Source organism: Echiichthys vipera, assembly GCF_963691815.1.
Source record: "Echiichthys vipera genome assembly, chromosome: 14".
NCBI classification, from domain to species: Eukaryota; Metazoa; Chordata; class Actinopteri; order Perciformes; family Trachinidae; genus Echiichthys; species Echiichthys vipera.
The window spans coordinates 28,076,241-28,095,337 of record NC_139839.1 but is presented as its reverse complement, the minus strand read 5'-3'; the positions used below and the strand labels follow the sequence as shown (position 1 = coordinate 28,095,337).

The following is a 19,097-nucleotide window of genomic DNA, read 5'->3' as shown; positions in this document are numbered from 1 at the left end:
ATCGCAGGTGACCCCACCCACCCCTCCAACAGCCTCTTCAGCCTGCTGCCGTCGGGGAGGAGACTGCGGAGTCTCCGAGCCAAAACCAGCAGGCTAAAAGACAGTTTCTGCCACCAGGCAGTCAGGAGACTCAACTCCCTCCCTACTCTGCCCCCCCTCCCCCCTCTGGCTCTGCCCCCTGCCACAGCCACCCTTACACCTCCCCTCCGTCATCTGACATCATGCCCCCCCCCCCCCCCACACACACACACACACACACACACACATTACATCTGAACTCGGACTCTAACTGCTATTTGCACTTCACTGCACTACCTCACTTTAATGAACAATACCGCTCTACCTCAATTCAACAAATGTCATTGCACTGATACTGTCTATTTATTATTATTATTATCTATTCACTTTACAATCCACTGCCACTTTACATTTTTTACTCTTTGTATATTTTTACTCTTTGTATATTTTTATTATTTTTATTATGTTGCATGTATATGCCGATTGCACTGGGTCTGAGAGGACTGTAATTTCATTTTTTGCATTTGTATGTCATACATATTGCAATTTTTGACAATAAAACTGACTTGACTTGAAACTGTTGCACAATAATTTCCCTCGGGATAAATAAAGCTTCTTGAATCTTGAATCTTGAATATGTAGAATCTTTGGAGGTGTACAGAATTAAAGTACCGCTTTTCCTTAAAAAATATATATTTAGTCTGAATTCATATTTAAACATTTTTTTGACAGGTTTGACAATGACTTTCTGTCCCGTTCTGTTTCCATTGTAGCAGCCAATAGCGTTGGGCGTTGCTTGTTGCCAGGGTTGTCTGTTGTTGGGTGCAGCTACTGTAGGCTGGCACTGGGTGAAATGGAGTTTGCCAATCCTGCAGCTGCTTCGGAGCCTCAGTGAAGGGGGCGTTATTTGTCCCAGCAGCTGAGTGAGCGGAGACGGGCAAAAACCAGAGTCAATATAGGCCAAGCATTCACTCCGTGGACTGAGAGAAAGGAGAGAAACGCCATTAAAACGCATGCCCAAATAGCTACGGTTCTGCTTGATCGAGGCTGATCGCTTAAAACACTCTGCTAGATGGTGGTGTTCTGCTCATTCTCCATATTTAAAAAAGTATAAATATGAACATTAAAATCTTACCCATGAATTTCAACCGTGTCGGCCACGGGAAGGTTCACCAACTGTCTCCTTGTGCTATCCGTCAATGCTGTCAATTTATCATTCATTCATTCATTCATTCATCTTCAACCGTTTGTCCCTGTCGGGGTCGTGGGGGGCTGGAGCCTATCCCAGTTGACATCGGGCTTGAGGCGGGTTACCCCTGGACAGGATACGAGTCTATCGTAGGGCACATAGAGACGAACAGAGACAGACAACCATTCACACCTATGGGCAATTTTTAGAGTCATCAATTAACCTAACACGTGCACGTCTTTGGACTGCGGGAGGAAACCGGAGAACCCGGAGAAAACCCATACAGACACGGGGAGAACATGCAAACTCCACACAGAAGGGCCCCAGCCGGGATTCGAACCTGTAACCCTCTCGCTGTGAGGTGACAGTGCTAACCACCATATTCATCCAAAATTATCTGTCCACCTGATTTAGCCTGGAAAGCATCTCTTACCATCTAAAAGATAAAGAATCAGAGAGTAAGCAATTATATCATCAATTATATCATCATCATCATCATCATTGTTTAATACCACAATACCACAGTTTAATGCATAATATTTTTGTGTGTGATATTTGATAACTTTCATTTGTTAGAAAGGCTGCACACCTCTTTTGACAATTCTCGTTCAGCAGGGGTTCTCTTCCCTCTGTTTGTCTGAACAATCACTGTTGCATCTGATAACACAGCATACTAGCAAGAAGTCTCCTGACACGGATGAGTTGTTGTACATGGGTGACTCCAACGAAGTAAATGATAGATCATGTTAAAGCAAAACTGTAAACAGTTTTAAAAAATGTATACAACCAGTGAAAAAACAACGAGTTCTCCACAATACTCATTACTGACAATCCACTCCTTCTCTAACCTTGCATCCACACCAAAAGCGATGAAACGCTTGTATCGCGTCACTTGCTCACATTTGTCACATTTTTTAACATCCTTTGTTCGCGTCTATCACAGGTAGCTGCTGAGGCGGCTAGCCAACTAAAGCTAACCCCCGGCTCGCCCTACTCTGCTGCTGGGCTAAATGGAAGCGATGCTAGTGCTAACAGGGACCTGAATGCTTTCAAATGAACAGAAGTGAGCTCTCAGAGAAAGTGTGTGGCTCTTAAAAGAGCTGTTGTGTTGTAGTGAGATTAGGCTGTCAGTGATTTAACGTCTGGAGCAAAATAAAGATGTGCTTTTTTGCAGTTTAAAGAGTGGAATAAAAGGGGCCCATAAAAATGCTGTATGGAAAAGAATAACGGAGGCACTCAACCCGAAGCAGCGCTCCACTGTGACCCGTGTGCGTGTGTGCGCACTGTTGAACCTGCGGTCCTGCTCTGTAGCGGGGTTTGCCAGCGGGGTTATTAGGTATTCCATTAGAGGATAACCTTTGTCACCTAGAAGAACCATACCAAAATGTTAATCATCTGATACCTTGTTTGATTTAATGCAATTTATCAAGGGTAGCCACTTACCGAGGAGATGACTTTGGCTCTACAGTGCGCCTTCCTGCAGCCGCGTGCCAACACATTCATTCATTCATTCATTCATCTTCAACCGCTTGTCCCTGTCAGGGTCGCGGGGGGCTGGAGCCGAGCTGTTTTGAAATATAAAAGAATCGTGTGTGTCCCCTGGCCACCTGGCCACCACGTTTAAAAGCGATAGCTTGGCATCACAAATCACCTGTACATTTATCGAGTGGTAGTTTTGGCTTAATGCGTAATCATTCATGGATGGTGCCTTCAGACGCACGTGAGTACAATCAATTGCTCCAACCACAATTTCTATTTGGTTTTAAGAATCCGTTTTGATCTGTTCTTAATATGTGACTGCTTATGCTTAATGACAGCTGAGGTTTGTTAATTATTTTCCGCCAGATTTTGCTGTGCTGCACCGCAAATCCACAGGCTCAAATTTGCGTACACGATCTCAGACCTGACGTGAGATTTGATCGTAGCTCCCGCTCACGTCCAAATTGATAAATGCCGAAGTTTGTGTGGAAATGGTCGTAAGCACGTTTTTCTGCCGTATGTTCGTTTAAAATGAGAGCCATTGTCTTGCTGGAAGGTGAATCTCATTCCCAGTCTCAAGTCTTTTGCAGCCTCCAACAGGATTTCTTCCAGGATTGCGCTGTATTTAGCTCCATCCATCCTCCCATCAACGCTGAGCAGCTTCCCTGTCCCTGCTGAAGAAAAGCATCCCCACAGCATGAGGCTGCCACCACCATGTTTCACAGTGGGGATGGTGTGTTCAGGGTGATGAGCAGTGTTACTTTTCTGCCACACATAGCGTTTTGCATTTAGGCCAAAAAGTTCAATTTTGGTCTCATCTGACCAGAGCACCTTCTTCTTGCAAACAGGACTTATTATGTCTGTTTTTCCAACAATGAAATACACCCACCCAATGTTGAGACATTTCACTAAAAATGTCTCCTGGTGTCAGGATAATTTAAGTCAGTGGGTTCATCGTGTGGGAACTTTGAATATCTGAAAATGTCCCTGCTGTGGCACTTATAAAGGATTATATTATTTTACCAAGAGTCATGGCAATCCATCCAATGGTTAGATTTTCCAGTCTGGACCTAAATGGTTCGTAGACAGATCTACATTGCCATCACTGGAGCATGAAACACAATCAGGCTTTATCATGTCAAGAACCCCCCCCCCCCCCCCCCCCCCTCCAAATAGAGGCATGTAAGGTCACCTTGCCTCTTCTGATCAGAGTATGACATATCGCAAGACATGTCAATCTGACTCCTTTATTTATTTCTACATACACAGTTACATACACAGTATGCATGTAGCACATCCATGTACAGCATATCAGCAGTAGTGAAAATATTCTTCAAATTGCTGGGCACTTTTTGGCCCCCTCTTATTGCTGCAGAGTCTGCTGCATTACAATGTCGTATTCATCAGTGTTTTTGTTTCTTTCTCCAAGTTAGTGAGACTGTCAAATAGGGCTGAAACAGTTAATAGTTGTAGAGATAGTAGAGTTACTCAATTACAAAAATGCATCGAGGCAAAATCATATATAACGCATATACAGACTGATCTGATCAGTCAGTGTTGATACGGTTCATATGTTTAAAACACATAGATATGGTTCATATGTTTAAAACACAGACTGATCTGATCAGTCAGTGTAGATATGGTTCATATGTTTAAAACACATAAACAGACTGATCTGATCAGTCAGTGTAGATACGGTTCATATGTTTAAAACACATAAACAGACTGATCTGATCAGTCAGTGTAGATACGGTTCATATGTTTAAAACACATAGATATGGTTCATATGTTTAAAACACAGACTGATCTGATCAGTCAGTGTAGATACGGGTCATATGTTTAAGACACAGATATGGTTCATATGTTTAAAACACAGACTGATCTGATCAGTCAGTGTAGATATGGTTCATATGTTTAAAACACATAAACAGACTGATCTGAACAGTCAGTGTAGATACGGTTCATATGTTTAAAACATATACATTATTTTTTTTGCAAAGTAATGCAAATTATAATAATTTTTTATGCAAACTTATGATATTTTTTAATCCGATTACTCGATTAATTGATGGAATAATCGTTAGAATACTCGATTACAAAAAGATTCATTAGCTGCAGCCCTACTGCCAAACAAGAATAAATGAGTGTTAGAAAATGTTTGGTGAAGACATTGTCACTCACATTGAGCTTCTGTCTCGCCATGTCATCTGCATCAGCCATTTGTCTATCATTTGGTATATTATTAGTGATTTTGTTTCTCAATGCACCGTTTGAACTCAATGAAAGACATAAAATTTTATCAAAATTACAGTCGGGAATTTATTATTTGGACCATAGTGCCATTTGGACAGCCTCCAAAACAAATGGAGTTCAGTTCAAAAAAGGTTCAATTTAAGTAATCAAAAGTGTCACTTTTAATGGCATCAAATGAGGTTCAGCGATTGTCAACTCTGTCTCCCTGTCTGTCTCTCTCTCTCAGGCATACAGCCTTAAAGACTACAAGCAGCTGAAATCAGATATAAACCTGCGAGGCCTGGGTCCTGACTACACAGCCATTGAAAAAACAGTAAGTACTGACCTGCAATGTAAGTCTACCTTTATTTATTCAGGCTGAGAACACTGAGAGCAATGCTCTCTTTTTCAGGAACGGTCTGATCACATTCACATAGTTACACTTTCACACTTATGGCTGCCTTCAACTGCAGTCTGTTATGCTGGCCATTGGAGCAGTTGGGGTTAAAATCTTTGCTCAAGGGCACCTCAGTGGTGGTAATGAGGATGGGGCAAGCGCTGCTTGATTGAACTGGCAACTCTGGTCACACGCTTGCTTCTCTAACCTTGAAGCCACCACTCCCCATGTTATATAATACATTAGCAAGCCAGTCATTCGCCCCCCTGAAATAATCAACATGGTTGGGAATTGTGAATGTTTAGCTGCATTGGTTATATATTTTGTTATACTGCTCTTGGGTTTTAGATAGTGGTACCATACCCTTTTGGTTTGCAGTTGCTGTAAGCTCAGGCCTCATTTATCATAAAAAGGCCAATATGTAGGTAAGGCGAGATATCATATAATAAAAAAGAACAAGAAAATCCTACATGATTAAAAAAAAAAACATTCAAATTTGGTCAAACTAAGCCAGACAGAGCCCACACAAACAGGTACACACAATTATTCATACACAGCCAGTTCTGCATTTGGCAGGCCATCTTATCCTCCCCATGCGTATTGTTCCCACCTCATGTGGAAAGGTGTTGGGCAAATTTGCCACCAGAAATATTTCACTTGACAAACAGTAAATAAACTCAAAACCCAAAGCTAAAAGAAACTGTAGTATTGATAGAGAAAGAGAGGGAGTCATTGTTCCCACTTGGGACACATCTCTTTGAGAGCCGCCGTGGCCTTCAAGGATTTTTTCTGGCCAAAATAGAAGATGATACAGAATGCACAAAATAGAAGCTCCACATACCAGGATGTTATTTTAATTTGCTTTTAGATATCAGCTGTGATTCAAATTTGTCTGGACAAGCATGGTTGTTTGCTGTTTCCTTTGCCTAAATCTTGTCCACTAGTGTCATTGTGTATTCACTGACCCTCTTCCAATTGTCTCAGTTAATCATTTAAAGTCTCCCATGATATTCCACAGATAAAATTACATTCACAAAGCAAATAAGAGTATCCCTAAGAAGTTAAGTGCTTTGTGCTGTGATGTATCTTTTGTTAATCCCCAGTTGTAAAAAGTGAGCATGTTTGACCAATTTACACTAGATTAAGCCCTGGGCATCTCCACGTCCAAGCCTATTAGTGAATGATATGTGTAAATGTTGATAGGCCCACTGAATGGCTCGTTGTGTTTGGTTTTGTTGGGCTGCGTGGAGAGGCTCTGCCGGGGGGATGCACAAAGAGAAGGGCCTTAAGGGAGAAATATCTCAGTTAATTAAAGCCCCTTTCATAAACTGCTTCTATTTATCTGTCTCTCTCTATCTCTCTCTCTCTCTCTCTCTCTCTCTCTCTCTCACTCTTTCACCATCATGCTGAGAAAATGAAACGACAGAAGCTGTATTCAAATGTGATCCGAGAGCAGAACAAAAAGATAAGTAGGATTCCCTTTCTACTGGCCAAGGACCCGGAAGGAAATACCAAGAAAGTTCCCAGGATGAAGGTGTGTATGCATGTGAAAGCTAGCATGTGTTTTTGACAACAGAAACAATCTGTGCTTGTGATTGTTGGAGAGAGACAAGTTGGGACCAAGCAAAATGGCAAAGAAAGAGTTTACTGTATGGGATTAAGGATGATGTTAGTGGTTGGTTCCAACATATGAGCTAGGGCCAGCTGTTTGTGAGTTATCTGGAGTCAGGATGCAGATCAGTGTTGATCCTGGATAACTAGGCTCACAGCTGGATAGCAAACATCAGTGCTTCCCCTACTGGCATCCAGCAGCAGAGGTGCGCCACTTCAGATATTCGCAGCTGCTAAATACAAACACACACACACACACACACACACACACACACACACACACACACACACACCTGAAAGCAGCAGTTAGTGCAGGGGATGCAGGGATGTGAAAGTGCCACACATTTCCTCCAAATCACCATCTGGCCTGTTGAGGTACAACGAAACATTTATTTAGGTTTTGTAATAAAATTATCGTTTCGATAACTCATCATTTAAACTTCATGATCAGCTGTTCTTCATAGAAATATAAAAGGGGCAAAAAAGTTCCACTGCATCAAATACAATATTCTCCTCTATTAAAGATGAGTAATAGGCTTCTCTGGCATTACGGAGGGCCTTCCCATATGTTTTTAGACTTTCTTGCCAAACTAAGCGAGATTCCTCCAATTTAGCGATATTTGTTTTAATTCATGGGTTTGTGAGTTATACCAGGGAGCTAACTTCCTCTGTTTCATTATCTTCTTTTTTAAAGGAGCAACAAAGTCGTGTGTTGTTCTTAGAGAGCCTGCAACACTGTCAACAAGGTGATCAATTTCAGAGAAATTAGTACATGAATCTTGACTATTAGGATAAGGCATTAAATTAAATGCAGATAGAATCGTTGCCTTAAATTTAATTACAGCACTATCAGATAAACCTCTATTGTAGAAATTTTTGCCCAGAGGTGAGTAGTCCTGTAACATGAATTCAAAAGTTATTAAATAATGGTCTGATAAAATAGGATTCTGTGAAAAGACTATAAAGTCATTGATTTCCACACCATAAGCCAAAACAAGCTTGAGGGTCTGATTAAAACACTCTAACTAAAACCAATCGAATCTAATAGAGAGTTTTCCAGGTTAAATGTGAAAGACTAATAACAAGACTTTCAAATTAATTATAATTTAGTTTAGGTTTAGGGTTGATTAATAGGTCTGAGTCATAAATAGCTGCAACGCCTCCTCCTCGACCGCTGCCTCGAGGAACATGAGTATTAATATGACTGAGAGGAGTGGATTCATTTAGGTTAACATATTCTTCATAGCACAGCCAGTTTTCAGTCAGACAGAGTGAATCAGTATGGTTATCTGATATCAAATAATTTTCTAATACAGCTTTAGATTACAGAGATCTGATGTTTAAAAGTCAACATTTTATTTTACAATTTTGTTGCATTATCGCAGATTTGGTGTTGATTTGTATCAAGCTTTTCTGTATAGCTCCTCTTCTGTTAACTTTTTAAATGTCCTTTGTGCAGACAGTTGTTTATAAAATTGATTGAAGATGTATTATTGTTTAGTTTCATTTAAAAATTGTAAACATAGTAGATACATTATTACATTATAGCAATTACTTAATTGTTAATAAGGGGTAGGATTAAGTAAGTGAAAACTTCTTCCTACTCCTACTCCTTAATTGTATAAATGTTGTATATCTTTTTTTATTATTTGTGAACTAATTTAATTTTGTATAGTTTTGTATTTTGTATTATTTTTTTGAAATGTCTGAAATAAATTCCAATTAATGAATTCATTCATACTGTTATTATGCCAGAAAAAAAATACATAGTATGTCAAATACAGGATCCCAAAAATACAAAACCACTCAAAGTCTGTAAATCAAGACCAATAGCATGTTTCCACTTCCACCTACTGTACAAAAGTGAAGCCAAAATATTCCAGAGTCAGGCACCGCCATGTTGAAATTTTGGAGCCAGAGTCTGTGCAGTAGGGTTCAAGCCGTATTGAAGTCCCCTCATACACCCCCATGAACTCAGCCTAAATGTGTTTTGTGTTTCTCTAAGATGTAGGTATGGTAACTGGATGGTAACCACGTAAGTAGGGTGTTATTTTTAGTTTTTACAGTTCCTCCTGTGTTGCTCGGATGTGCAACGGAAGCTGTGGACAGCCATGCCCTCAGAAAGGAGCTCATTGGCGACACAGAGGAACGTCTGCATCAATCAGCAGACTGCAGCCAACTATAGACCTATATCTAATCTTCCTTTTCTCTTTAAGATCCTCGAGAAATTAGTCGCCAATCAGCTGTGACTTTTTACATGATAATCAGTTCAAGTCAGGATTTAGAATGAATCATAGCACTGAGACAGTACTGGTAAAAACAGACAAAGGACTTGTCTCTGTACTTGTTTTACTAGATCTTAGTGCTGCCTTCGACACTATTGACCATCACATCCTGCTACAGAGAATAGAGCATCTAAATGGCATTGAAGGAACCGCATTAAGCTGGTTTCAGTCGTATTTCTTCAGATAGAGCTCAGTTAGTACTTGTTAAATCCTCCATGCACACTAAAGTCAGTCACGGAGTGCCACAGGGTTCTGTCGTTAGACCGATTCTATTCACCTTATATATGCTTCCCCTAGGAAATGTTATAAGGAAGCACTCCATAAATGTTATGCTGATAATACACAATTATATTTGTCAATCAAACCAGAGGAAACCAATCAGTTAGCTAAACTTCAAAGGTGCATTAAGGAAATAAAAACCTGGATGACCTGCAATTTTCTGATGTTAAACTCTGGATGATGTTGTGTTGTCCTCCAGCACCACAGCAAGGAATCTGGGTGTTATTTTTGATCAGGATATGTCCTTCCATTCTCACATAAAACTAATGACAAGGACTGCATATTTTCACCTGCGTAATATTGCAAAAATTAGGAACATTGTGTCTCAGAAAGATGCAGAAAAACTAGTCCATGCATTTGTTACTTCTAGGCTGGACTACTGCAACTTCTTATTATCAGGCTGCTCCAATAAGTCTGTTAAGAGTCGCCAGTTGGTCCAAAATGCTGCAGCTCGTGTACTAACTAAAACAAATGAAAGAGAACATATTTCTCCCGTATTAGCTTCTTTGCACTGGCTACCTGTAAAATCTAGAATAGAATTTAAAAGCCTTCTCCTTACCTACAAAGCTCTTATTGGTCAGGACTAGATCACAGCGCTCTGAGAATGCAGGGCTACTAGTCTTTCCTAGAGTCTCCAAAAGTATAATGGGAGGCAGAGCCTTCAGCTACCAAGCTCCTCTCCTATGGAACCAACTCCCAAGTGCTGTTCGGGAGGCAGACACTGTCCCATATTTAAGAGTAAACTTAAAACTTTCCTTTTTGATAAAGCTTACAGCTAGGGCTTACGAGCCCTTAGCTATGTTGTTATTGGCATTCAATTTCTCTAAGAGCCTGCATGTACGGGGCCTAAGCTGATTTTGTTCTGCTTAATGATGCTGCTATAGGCCTAGTCTGCCAGGGGATAATACTGTTACTGATACTCTGAACTTTTATCCTGTCTGCCTGTATCATTCATGTCTCATCAATGCATGTTACTAATTCAACTCCATGTTTGCCACCATAATTGTTATTGTCATTGTCATGTTCTGTCACTCTGGCTGTGCCTGTTTCTTGCTGTTCTGCTGTATTAACTGCCATAACATGTAAGTCACATTGCTTTAGCTATTACTATAGTCACTGTTACTTTGTGGTTGCTTGCTTCTCTGGAAGATGTCTCTGTCTGTCTGTCTCTGTGTCTGTCTTTGTCTCTCTCTGTCTATCTGTCCATCTTTTCTCTCTTTCTCTCTCCTTTTCTTACTCCCGGTGCAGACAGATGTCCGTCCTCCACAGAGCTGGGTCTGTCCCACGTTCCTGCCTGTTATAGGGAAGGTTTTCATTGCCACTGTTTACTCACCGGGAGAATTGTTGGGTCTATGTAAATCATAAATAAGTCATAGAGTGTGGTCTATACCTACTTTGTGTGAACCTGAGATAACTTTTGTTATGAGTTGGCACTGTAAATAAAATGTAATTGATCGAATTGGTTAGCTCATCAACCCACTAATCTTACTTTGTAAAATTCACATGCAACCTTGGTCCTGTCTAACAAAGTTTTAAAATGTTACACAGTCAGCGATGGAGAATCATTCATGTACTGTATTATATTTTAATGTATCAGTAAAGTTATACAATCATGTTATGTACCTGTGGCTGTACATTGGAGAAATACAGCAATGATATTTTAATATAATAACAGTCCCAGTGGGCCATTTTTTGACTGTAACTTGTATACAGTAATTATTACACTAACATGTTGTTCTCTCTCTCTCTCTCTCTCTCTCTCTCTCTCTCTCTCTCTCTCTCTCTCTCTCTCTCTCTCTCTCTCTCTCTCTCTTTCTCTCCTTTTTCTTTTAATCTTAGGCCTTGGAATATGCTAAGACCATAGCCAAACCCTCTGTACAGTCTCAACCAAAACAGAGACAGAAACACCAGTCCGAAAGCTTCACTGAGCATGCTCCTTACTTGAAGGGCATGGACGTCTCCCAGCTGGCCACACTGGAAATCCTTAGAAAACGACATGAAGAAGAAAAGCAGGCTGTGGCACTCTTCAGAAAAGTGCATGCTGTCTGAGGCAAGGTGCAATTAGTGTAAACAGTCTATGGAACCAATGCTCTCATAGATATTTGTACACAACAGGCTGCTTCATTAAATGTGCTAGGCCTAGTGTAACATGAACATGCATTCTTTTCACCAGTGGTGGGACACGATTAAAAAAAGATTAAATACATATCAATATTTGATAGCAACTTTTTTTTAATTTAAATTGATTTTAATACGTGACTTAATATATTATAAAAAAAATAAAATAGTGCTAAGTACGGTATATACATTAAGAAAAGTGGAAACCTAACATTGCAAATATATTTAGAATAATATCCTTGGCATAAAATAAACAGTTCAACATAGAGTGCTTTTTCTCCATGTTTTCAAAAACACAGAAATGATCCATCAACTAATGACAGTCCCTCTGGAGCGTTGTCTGTGCTAACGTTAGCTGCAGCATGTTCAGCGTTGTCTGTGCTAACGTTAGCTGCAGCATGTTCAGTGTTGTCTGTGCCAACGTTAGCTGCAGCATGTTCAGCGTTATCTGTGCTAATGTTAGCTGCAGCATGTTCAGCATTTGGGTGGAGCGGAGGCTGAAGAGCTCCTGTGCGAGGTGATTTCTTTCTTGCACATTTTTTACACAGCCGTGCTCTTGTCCATGTTTCCACTTGGTCGTTTCTTAGAACTCACTGAACCCAGCAACAACCAACTCATCTGCTTCTCATCAGTTTCCTTTCTCTCATGTTGTGTCCTGAGCGTCAGTATTACGGGCCGAGCCAGAACTCGTGCAATGAGCAACGTTCTGCACTGAGTGCAAAAATGTACTTAAAAAAGAAATTAGCAGGATTTTTTGTAACTGGTATCTATTGAGCATTAAAGTGAAATTACAGTGTAAAATCATCCCAGGGTCTTTTTAGGCAAATACACATTTTTTTTCATGCCGAACAACTAACAGAGAAAACTGGGACAGTCGCTTACAGTCGCTAACAGCCAAATGCGGCTAACACGGATTAGCTCAGGCGGTTAGTGAAACGCATTAAAACATTTTTTTTAAGCACTAACACTGCTCCAAATAACACCAAACCTCTGCAGTAGCATGAGAAGACTCCTTACACATCACACATTGGAGACATCAGAATTTATTAACAGAGTGTTTTGAAAGACATACTTACTTGACCGGTAGCCGCTCCTCTCGTAGTAAAGTCCATTCAAGTGGATTACCACCAAAACACGTAAACCTTGTGGTTTGATAGTTTGGTGAAATGTCCCACACAGCTTTCCCCACAGCACCGAAACATTACACAGATCTCAGGGGGCAGGGGGCACAGTGAAGAGACAGAATGGTTCATGTTTGTATCTTTCACGGCATTGAAACAAAGATGAAAAGCTTCCAACCCAGAAACCTTTCATCGGCTGCCATTGAAGTACGATGAACGTGCTCTGATAAACCAGTGTCTTATTGTTTTGAATCTGGACACTGAGACGCGGATGGAGACGCTTAGGCAGAGGGTCTTACAGTGTCTGCAGCAAACATTTGGAAAAGGATGACTTCATAATTCCTAGAAGAGAATCTGACCCAAAGAATGTGTGCTTGAAGAAGAATGCAAGAGTGCAGCAACTGACTACGGATAGACTGGAGGTAAAGATATTTCACCAAACTATCAAACCACTACCGGTCGAGTAGGTAAGTCTTTAAAACACCATGTTAATAAATTCTGATGTCACTAACTATGTTGTTGGTGCTTCATTTAATGTGTAAGGACTCTTCTCATGCTACTGCAGAGGTTTGGTGTTATTTGGAGTAGTGTGAGTTGTTAAAAAAGACGTTTGAATGCCTTCAACTCACCGCCCAAGCTAATCCGTGTTAGCCACATTTAGCTGTTAGCGACTGTCCCGGATTTCTCGTTTAGTTGTTTGTGCACGAAAGAAAATTCTCAATGGCTTCTTTGATGAGTGTATATGCCTAAAAAGAGCCTGGGATGATTCTACACCGGAATTTCCCTTTAATGTAACTGCTGTTTAAACCAATATGGCTTCCCCCTTCGGGTTTCTGCTTAAAGGGGAATTTTGGTATTTATCAACCTTTCAACCCTATTTCCCCATATATTTCTGTGTAAGGGACTAATGGTAACAACTTTTTTGAAATTGGTCCAGTATTGAGTGGCGTGCAGCAGCCTGGCTGCTGCGAATTCAGCTGCAGTGTAAACGCACAATATACGCCCACTTTAAAGGTTTGTTTTTGCCACCTACAAGCTCAGACAGTTATTAGAAGTGTCTGACTGGATTATGGAAAGATGGAGACGTTTCTGTTATCCTGCCATGCTTTGGTGTGTAATTACCGATGCAGGTCAACACAGTGACTTTAGCTAATAGCATTAGCATGCCTCCGCTCTGTCTGCAGTAAGTGTCTCCACTCTTGGAACAGCGTTTTTCTTGATGAAAATATTCATTGGTAGGATGTCTTCTCCTTTTTGTCTGACAGTGGTGTCTCAGTCCAACTGCAGACTGACGGTCTGTAAGGTGCAGTGTATCCAGAGTTATTAGGATCCATTTGTAGCTCAACGAGCCACAGCTTCTGCCTTTATGCATCCAATGGTAACGTTAGTTTATGAAACCTGTGTGAAGGGGAGCTCCACATGTTGGCACAATTCAGAATTGTGTTAAAAATGGTTTAGACAACACAAAGCTCTGCTTCACAATTCTCTCTCTGTCAGTGGCAGGACCGAATATTTTTAGTTGACATTTATATTGTCGGTGTGCAGGTGCCCAGTTTGATTACATTGCAGCTTGGTTCAAAGCAGGCAGGCTGCAGTGCTCATAGTCAAAACTGGACACATAGCAAATAAAGTTGTTGCCATTAGTCACTTACACAGAAATACATGGGGAAAAGGTTAAAAGGTTAAGGTGAAAAAATACCAAAATTCCCCCTTTAAGACTGAGTTACAGTTCTCCATGTCAGTGTTATCATGAAAGTTTAGAGTTTGATTCAGCCTGTTGATTGTTGTAGCACTAATGCTACTGTCATGCATGGTACTTTTACTTACTTGAGTAATCATTCTGTCATTGACTATGATGCATACGATGTAAAGCACACCTTTACATGTAAAGCACACCTAAGAAATCAGTCCCAGTTATTGGAATCTCTGTGTACCGTTGGTAGGCTCAAGAGATGGTTAGACATTTGAGAAAACTGCACACCAGTGAAAATACATTTTAAGACACTCATATCGTCTTATGTGACAAAGCCTTATCTATGTGGTACCTACCAAGGAGGGGGAGAAAGCAATATCAAAAGAAAAGTGTGCTTGTTTGACAGGAGTCTGAAAGGGAACAGGTGGATGAAGATGCCCCCCCCCCCCCCAAAAAAAAAAAGAGCAACAAGCATTAAGTGGCAGATACTGTTGTCATGCCTTGTCCATTACTATATTATTATCAAATGTGGGGTCCTTCCTGTTGTTTTTGACACACACACACAGTAACCACCTTATCCTGGTTATTGTTATATCCTGGTTATTGTTATAACAAAAGTTAAGTGTCTTAACTTTTGTTATGATTTGGCACTATACATAAAATTGAATTTAATTTAATTTAATTATATGTGAAATAATCAGCCATAACAGACATATGCACTTGCCCAGTAAACGTAAACATAACACAAATTGTGTTGTTAGCACAGAAGAGGTAAACATCACTGTAGACCAATCGGCCAATGAAATGACGTGACATAGATTATTCATAGACTAATCAATAGCACTGCATTTTCATTATACAGTCCACTTCCAACTATCCCAGACCACTGGCTGATGCAGCTGGTGATTCCCATATTGTTATTTTATCATGCACATGATCAGTCTGTCTCCTCTCACCCCATTACACCTGCTGACACTGTTAAACCTTGGATAATCCATACACCCTTTGTTGTGGATCTGATTGTTTTGTCCTTGCTCCATTTCTTTTACAGTGTAGAAAACCCTGCTCAAATGAAGGATGACACTTTGAGGTGCCCCTGATTTGGTCCCAGTCCTGCGTTTTGTAACCATATCAGAAGTAGTATCTCCTCCCAAACACAAAACACTCTCAAGACGCTCATTTTACTAATTGAACCCTCAGATCATTATCAAAGCACTATTTACCTCTGTACAATATTTTAATGAGATTATAGTCTCTATTTAACCCATCATGGACTCTTTGAAGCTCTGTGTTTTTAGTGTTAAGTCCTCAGATGCATGGTTGGAAACAAATGACACAGCCCTTTTTAATTTAATGAGAAATGCTCCCTATCCACGCTGAGTCTCTTTGCATCTTTTTTAGGTCCCACCTACTAATTTTTGTGCCATTGAAATCCAGTTAATTGAAGGAGTCTTTCGCGGCTATACATGAAGGGGGCCAAATTAGCATCCCTTTCTGCCCATTGGGAAGCAAAGGCAGACGTGGATGCTTTGATGTGAGAAGCACGCTTTCAGTAGGCGGCAGGCTCCCTGAAAATGAGCTGATGGCCCTGCTATTAGGTCCAAATGCACATGCGTCCATGTGTTGCAAAACGCTTAATCTTTTAATTGATCACCTTCTGCATGGCCTATTCTCCACATAGCTTTCCCCCACCGCCTGTTAATCAGAATCACATTTTAAAGATGGCATGAATTGCTTTTCAAAAGGCAGGAAAGGATGGTGAACACAGGACGAAGGACAAGAGAGGATCGCATGTTATTGTTCTCAGTCAGAGAAGCAGCTTGTGGTAAAACAAGTTCATACACGTGGTAAGAATTCTTTTAACATTCAGAAACAAGTCGGTAGCTCACATGTTATCAACTTCATAATGAGCCAGTAAATGCTTTATACCCTCCATTGTTATCACAGTAATAACTGGATAATCAATGGGTAAGTCCAGCCCTGTCAGGAAGAGTGCTCTTTCATTCATCTGCTTCTGCAGTCTTCTAGCCCCACAGTCTGGACCAGAGGGCACACACACAAGTCTGGCAAGGTGCACTTTATGTTTTTTAGTCAATATGCTGGGCATCTGTTGAACAAGCTTATTTTAAGATTATTGCAATAAGATATCCTGCAGCATAGAGCATGGGTAAATGACTATCAGTCTATAAATAAAACAAAAATATATATTTTTTGCACTCACAATTCTGGACACAGGAAATACAGCGCTGCTGCAGTAACTCACCAAATGACACAAACACAAATTATTTAGAATGTTCACTGACGGCTAAATGCAAAAATATTAACATTAAATTTTTTTTTTTTCTTGAATTAATTTCTTGTTGTTTCGTTCCATTCTTTCCATGAAAAGTATTCAGACAGTTCTCTCTTCACAAAAGCTAAATTAAATGTGTTTAAATATTTTATTTCTGCATAACTAACTGTTCTAGACAGCTGTAATTTGAGAAAACGCCCAGATTTATTTGGGCATACATTTAATGCTTGCTTTTTTTTTTCTTTTTCTTTTTTTTTTTTTTAATGTTTTTAACTGAAGCAGACTACATTTTCGTCACATTTAATTTTTTTTTGGGCAAAATAAATTCTCCTACTTTTGGGTGTAAATAATATTTTAGGTCAAATAGATATTAGGTGAAAAGTGGTGACCATAATGAGTGAAAATAAAATAAAATATATGTATACACTAACGAAACCTTTTCATGACAAATATGAGTGTGCTGGATGTCAGAGCTCGTTCCTGGGGGACCAAATATTTTAAACACGGAGTTCTTCTGTCCATTTTCAGCGACACTTTATTAGCAAACACAGTGCTGCCATGAGCAGAAGTGTTGGACACGGCTGCGCGTCTTAAAGCATTTATTCATTTGACTGTGAACATTTCAGGACATGTACCGTAGATTTTAGATTGTCACGTTTTTCTCTGTTCTTGCTCCAAATGTGAAAAGAAATAAAGAAAGAATCCCACTTGTACTAGAAATAGAAGTTGAAGTTGAGTGTGAACAGGAACCTCGGTCGCTCTCAGAGGCTTACCTTTAATCCACCTAAGTCCTTCCCCCGCAGTGAGTGAAGCCTGAGAGCTGCGGACTGTTTGGAACGTGTCGCTGTCTTTTGCGTGCGTTTCTTGGTGGAGCCCAGCGGGCTGCAGGGAGTCCACGGAGAAGGCGCTCCGTGCTGTCACTGCTCCCCAGCAGAGGGATCACACACACACAAACACACACACACACGTAGTTCCAAGAATAACGCTGCATTAATGCCGGAGGCTGGCTGGGCTCGTGGGTGCAGATCCGATCCCCAATTTAGGAAAAACATGAATCTTCCCCCTAATGAAAAAAACCCTAAATAATTCAAGATTAAACAAATGTATTTGCAGACTTCATATTCTTCACAATTAAGATTCACATCTGAACAGAAATGGTGGAAAAATAATGTTTGACAAACATATTTCTGACTCCACGTTCATCTGTGCTCTCCTCTACTACAACACAAATGAACAGGAGTTTCTTACACAGACGCATCAGCAGGCTTTAAAAAAGGGCTTCATATTTTCATATTCATCCATATCAGTGAATCCTGCATAAAGTAGTCCCATACACTGGGAGGAAAGGAAGATGGTGAGAAGGACTGGGGCTGAGTAGACCCTTAAAATGATGATTTACTAATATAACAGTTGAGTAAAATTATGATTTACTAATATAACAGTTGAGTAAAATTATGATTTACTAATATAACAGTTGAGTAAATTATGATTTACTAATATAACAGTTGAGTAAATGATGATTTACTAATATAACAGTTCCGTAAAATGCTGATTTACTAATAGAACAGTTCAGTAAAATGATGATTTACTAATATGACAGTTGAGTAAAATGATGATTTACTAATATAACAGTTGAGTAAAATGAGAATTTACTAATAAAACAGTTGAGTAAATGATGATTTACTAATATATCAGTTAAATAAAATGATTTACTAATACAACAGTTAAATAAAATGATGATTTACTAATAAAACAGTTAAATAAAATGATGATTTACTAATAAAACAGTTAAATAAAATGATGATTTACAAATAAAACAGTTCAGTAAATGATGATTTACTAATATAACAGTTCAGTAAATGATGATTTACTAATATAACAGTTCAGTAAGTGATGATTTACTAATATAACAGTTAAAATGATGATTTACTAATAAAACAGTTCAGTAAATGATGATTTACTAATATAACAGTTCAGTAAATGATGATTTACTAATATAACAGTTAAATAAAATGATGATTTACTAATATAACAGTTCAGTAAATGATGATTTACTAATATAACAGTTAAATAAAATGATGATTTACTAATATAACAGTTAAATAAAATGATGATTTACTAATAAAACAGTTCAGTAAATGATGATTTACTAATATAACAGTTCAGTAAATGATGATTTACTAATATAACAGTTAAAATGATGATTTACTAATAAAACAGTTCAGTAAATGATGATTTACTAATATAACAGTTAAAATGATGATTTACTAATATAACAGTTCAGTAAATGATGATTTACTAATATAACAGTTAAAATTATGATTTACTAATATAACAGTTCAGTAAAAGGTTTATCAGAAGAAACGAAGCCGGCAACCGATT

The 19,097-nt window shown here is 39.3% G+C and overlaps 1 protein-coding gene across 1 annotated transcript in view; it reads left to right on the top strand.

The window, feature by feature from the left end:
• The window catches only part of jhy (junctional cadherin complex regulator), a 41,574-nt gene extending 29,858 nt beyond the window's left edge, over positions 1 to 11,716 (top strand). Inside the window, exons 7-9 of the mRNA XM_083927530.1 lie at positions 5,166 to 5,252; positions 6,742 to 6,849; positions 11,330 to 11,716. Of these exons, the coding sequence (XP_083783656.1) occupies positions 5,166 to 5,252; positions 6,742 to 6,849; positions 11,330 to 11,539 (405 nt within the window). The 3' untranslated portion in view covers positions 11,540 to 11,716. The remainder of the gene's footprint in view (positions 1 to 5,165; positions 5,253 to 6,741; positions 6,850 to 11,329) is intronic.
• Positions 11,717 to 19,097: the final 7,381 nt, after the last annotated feature.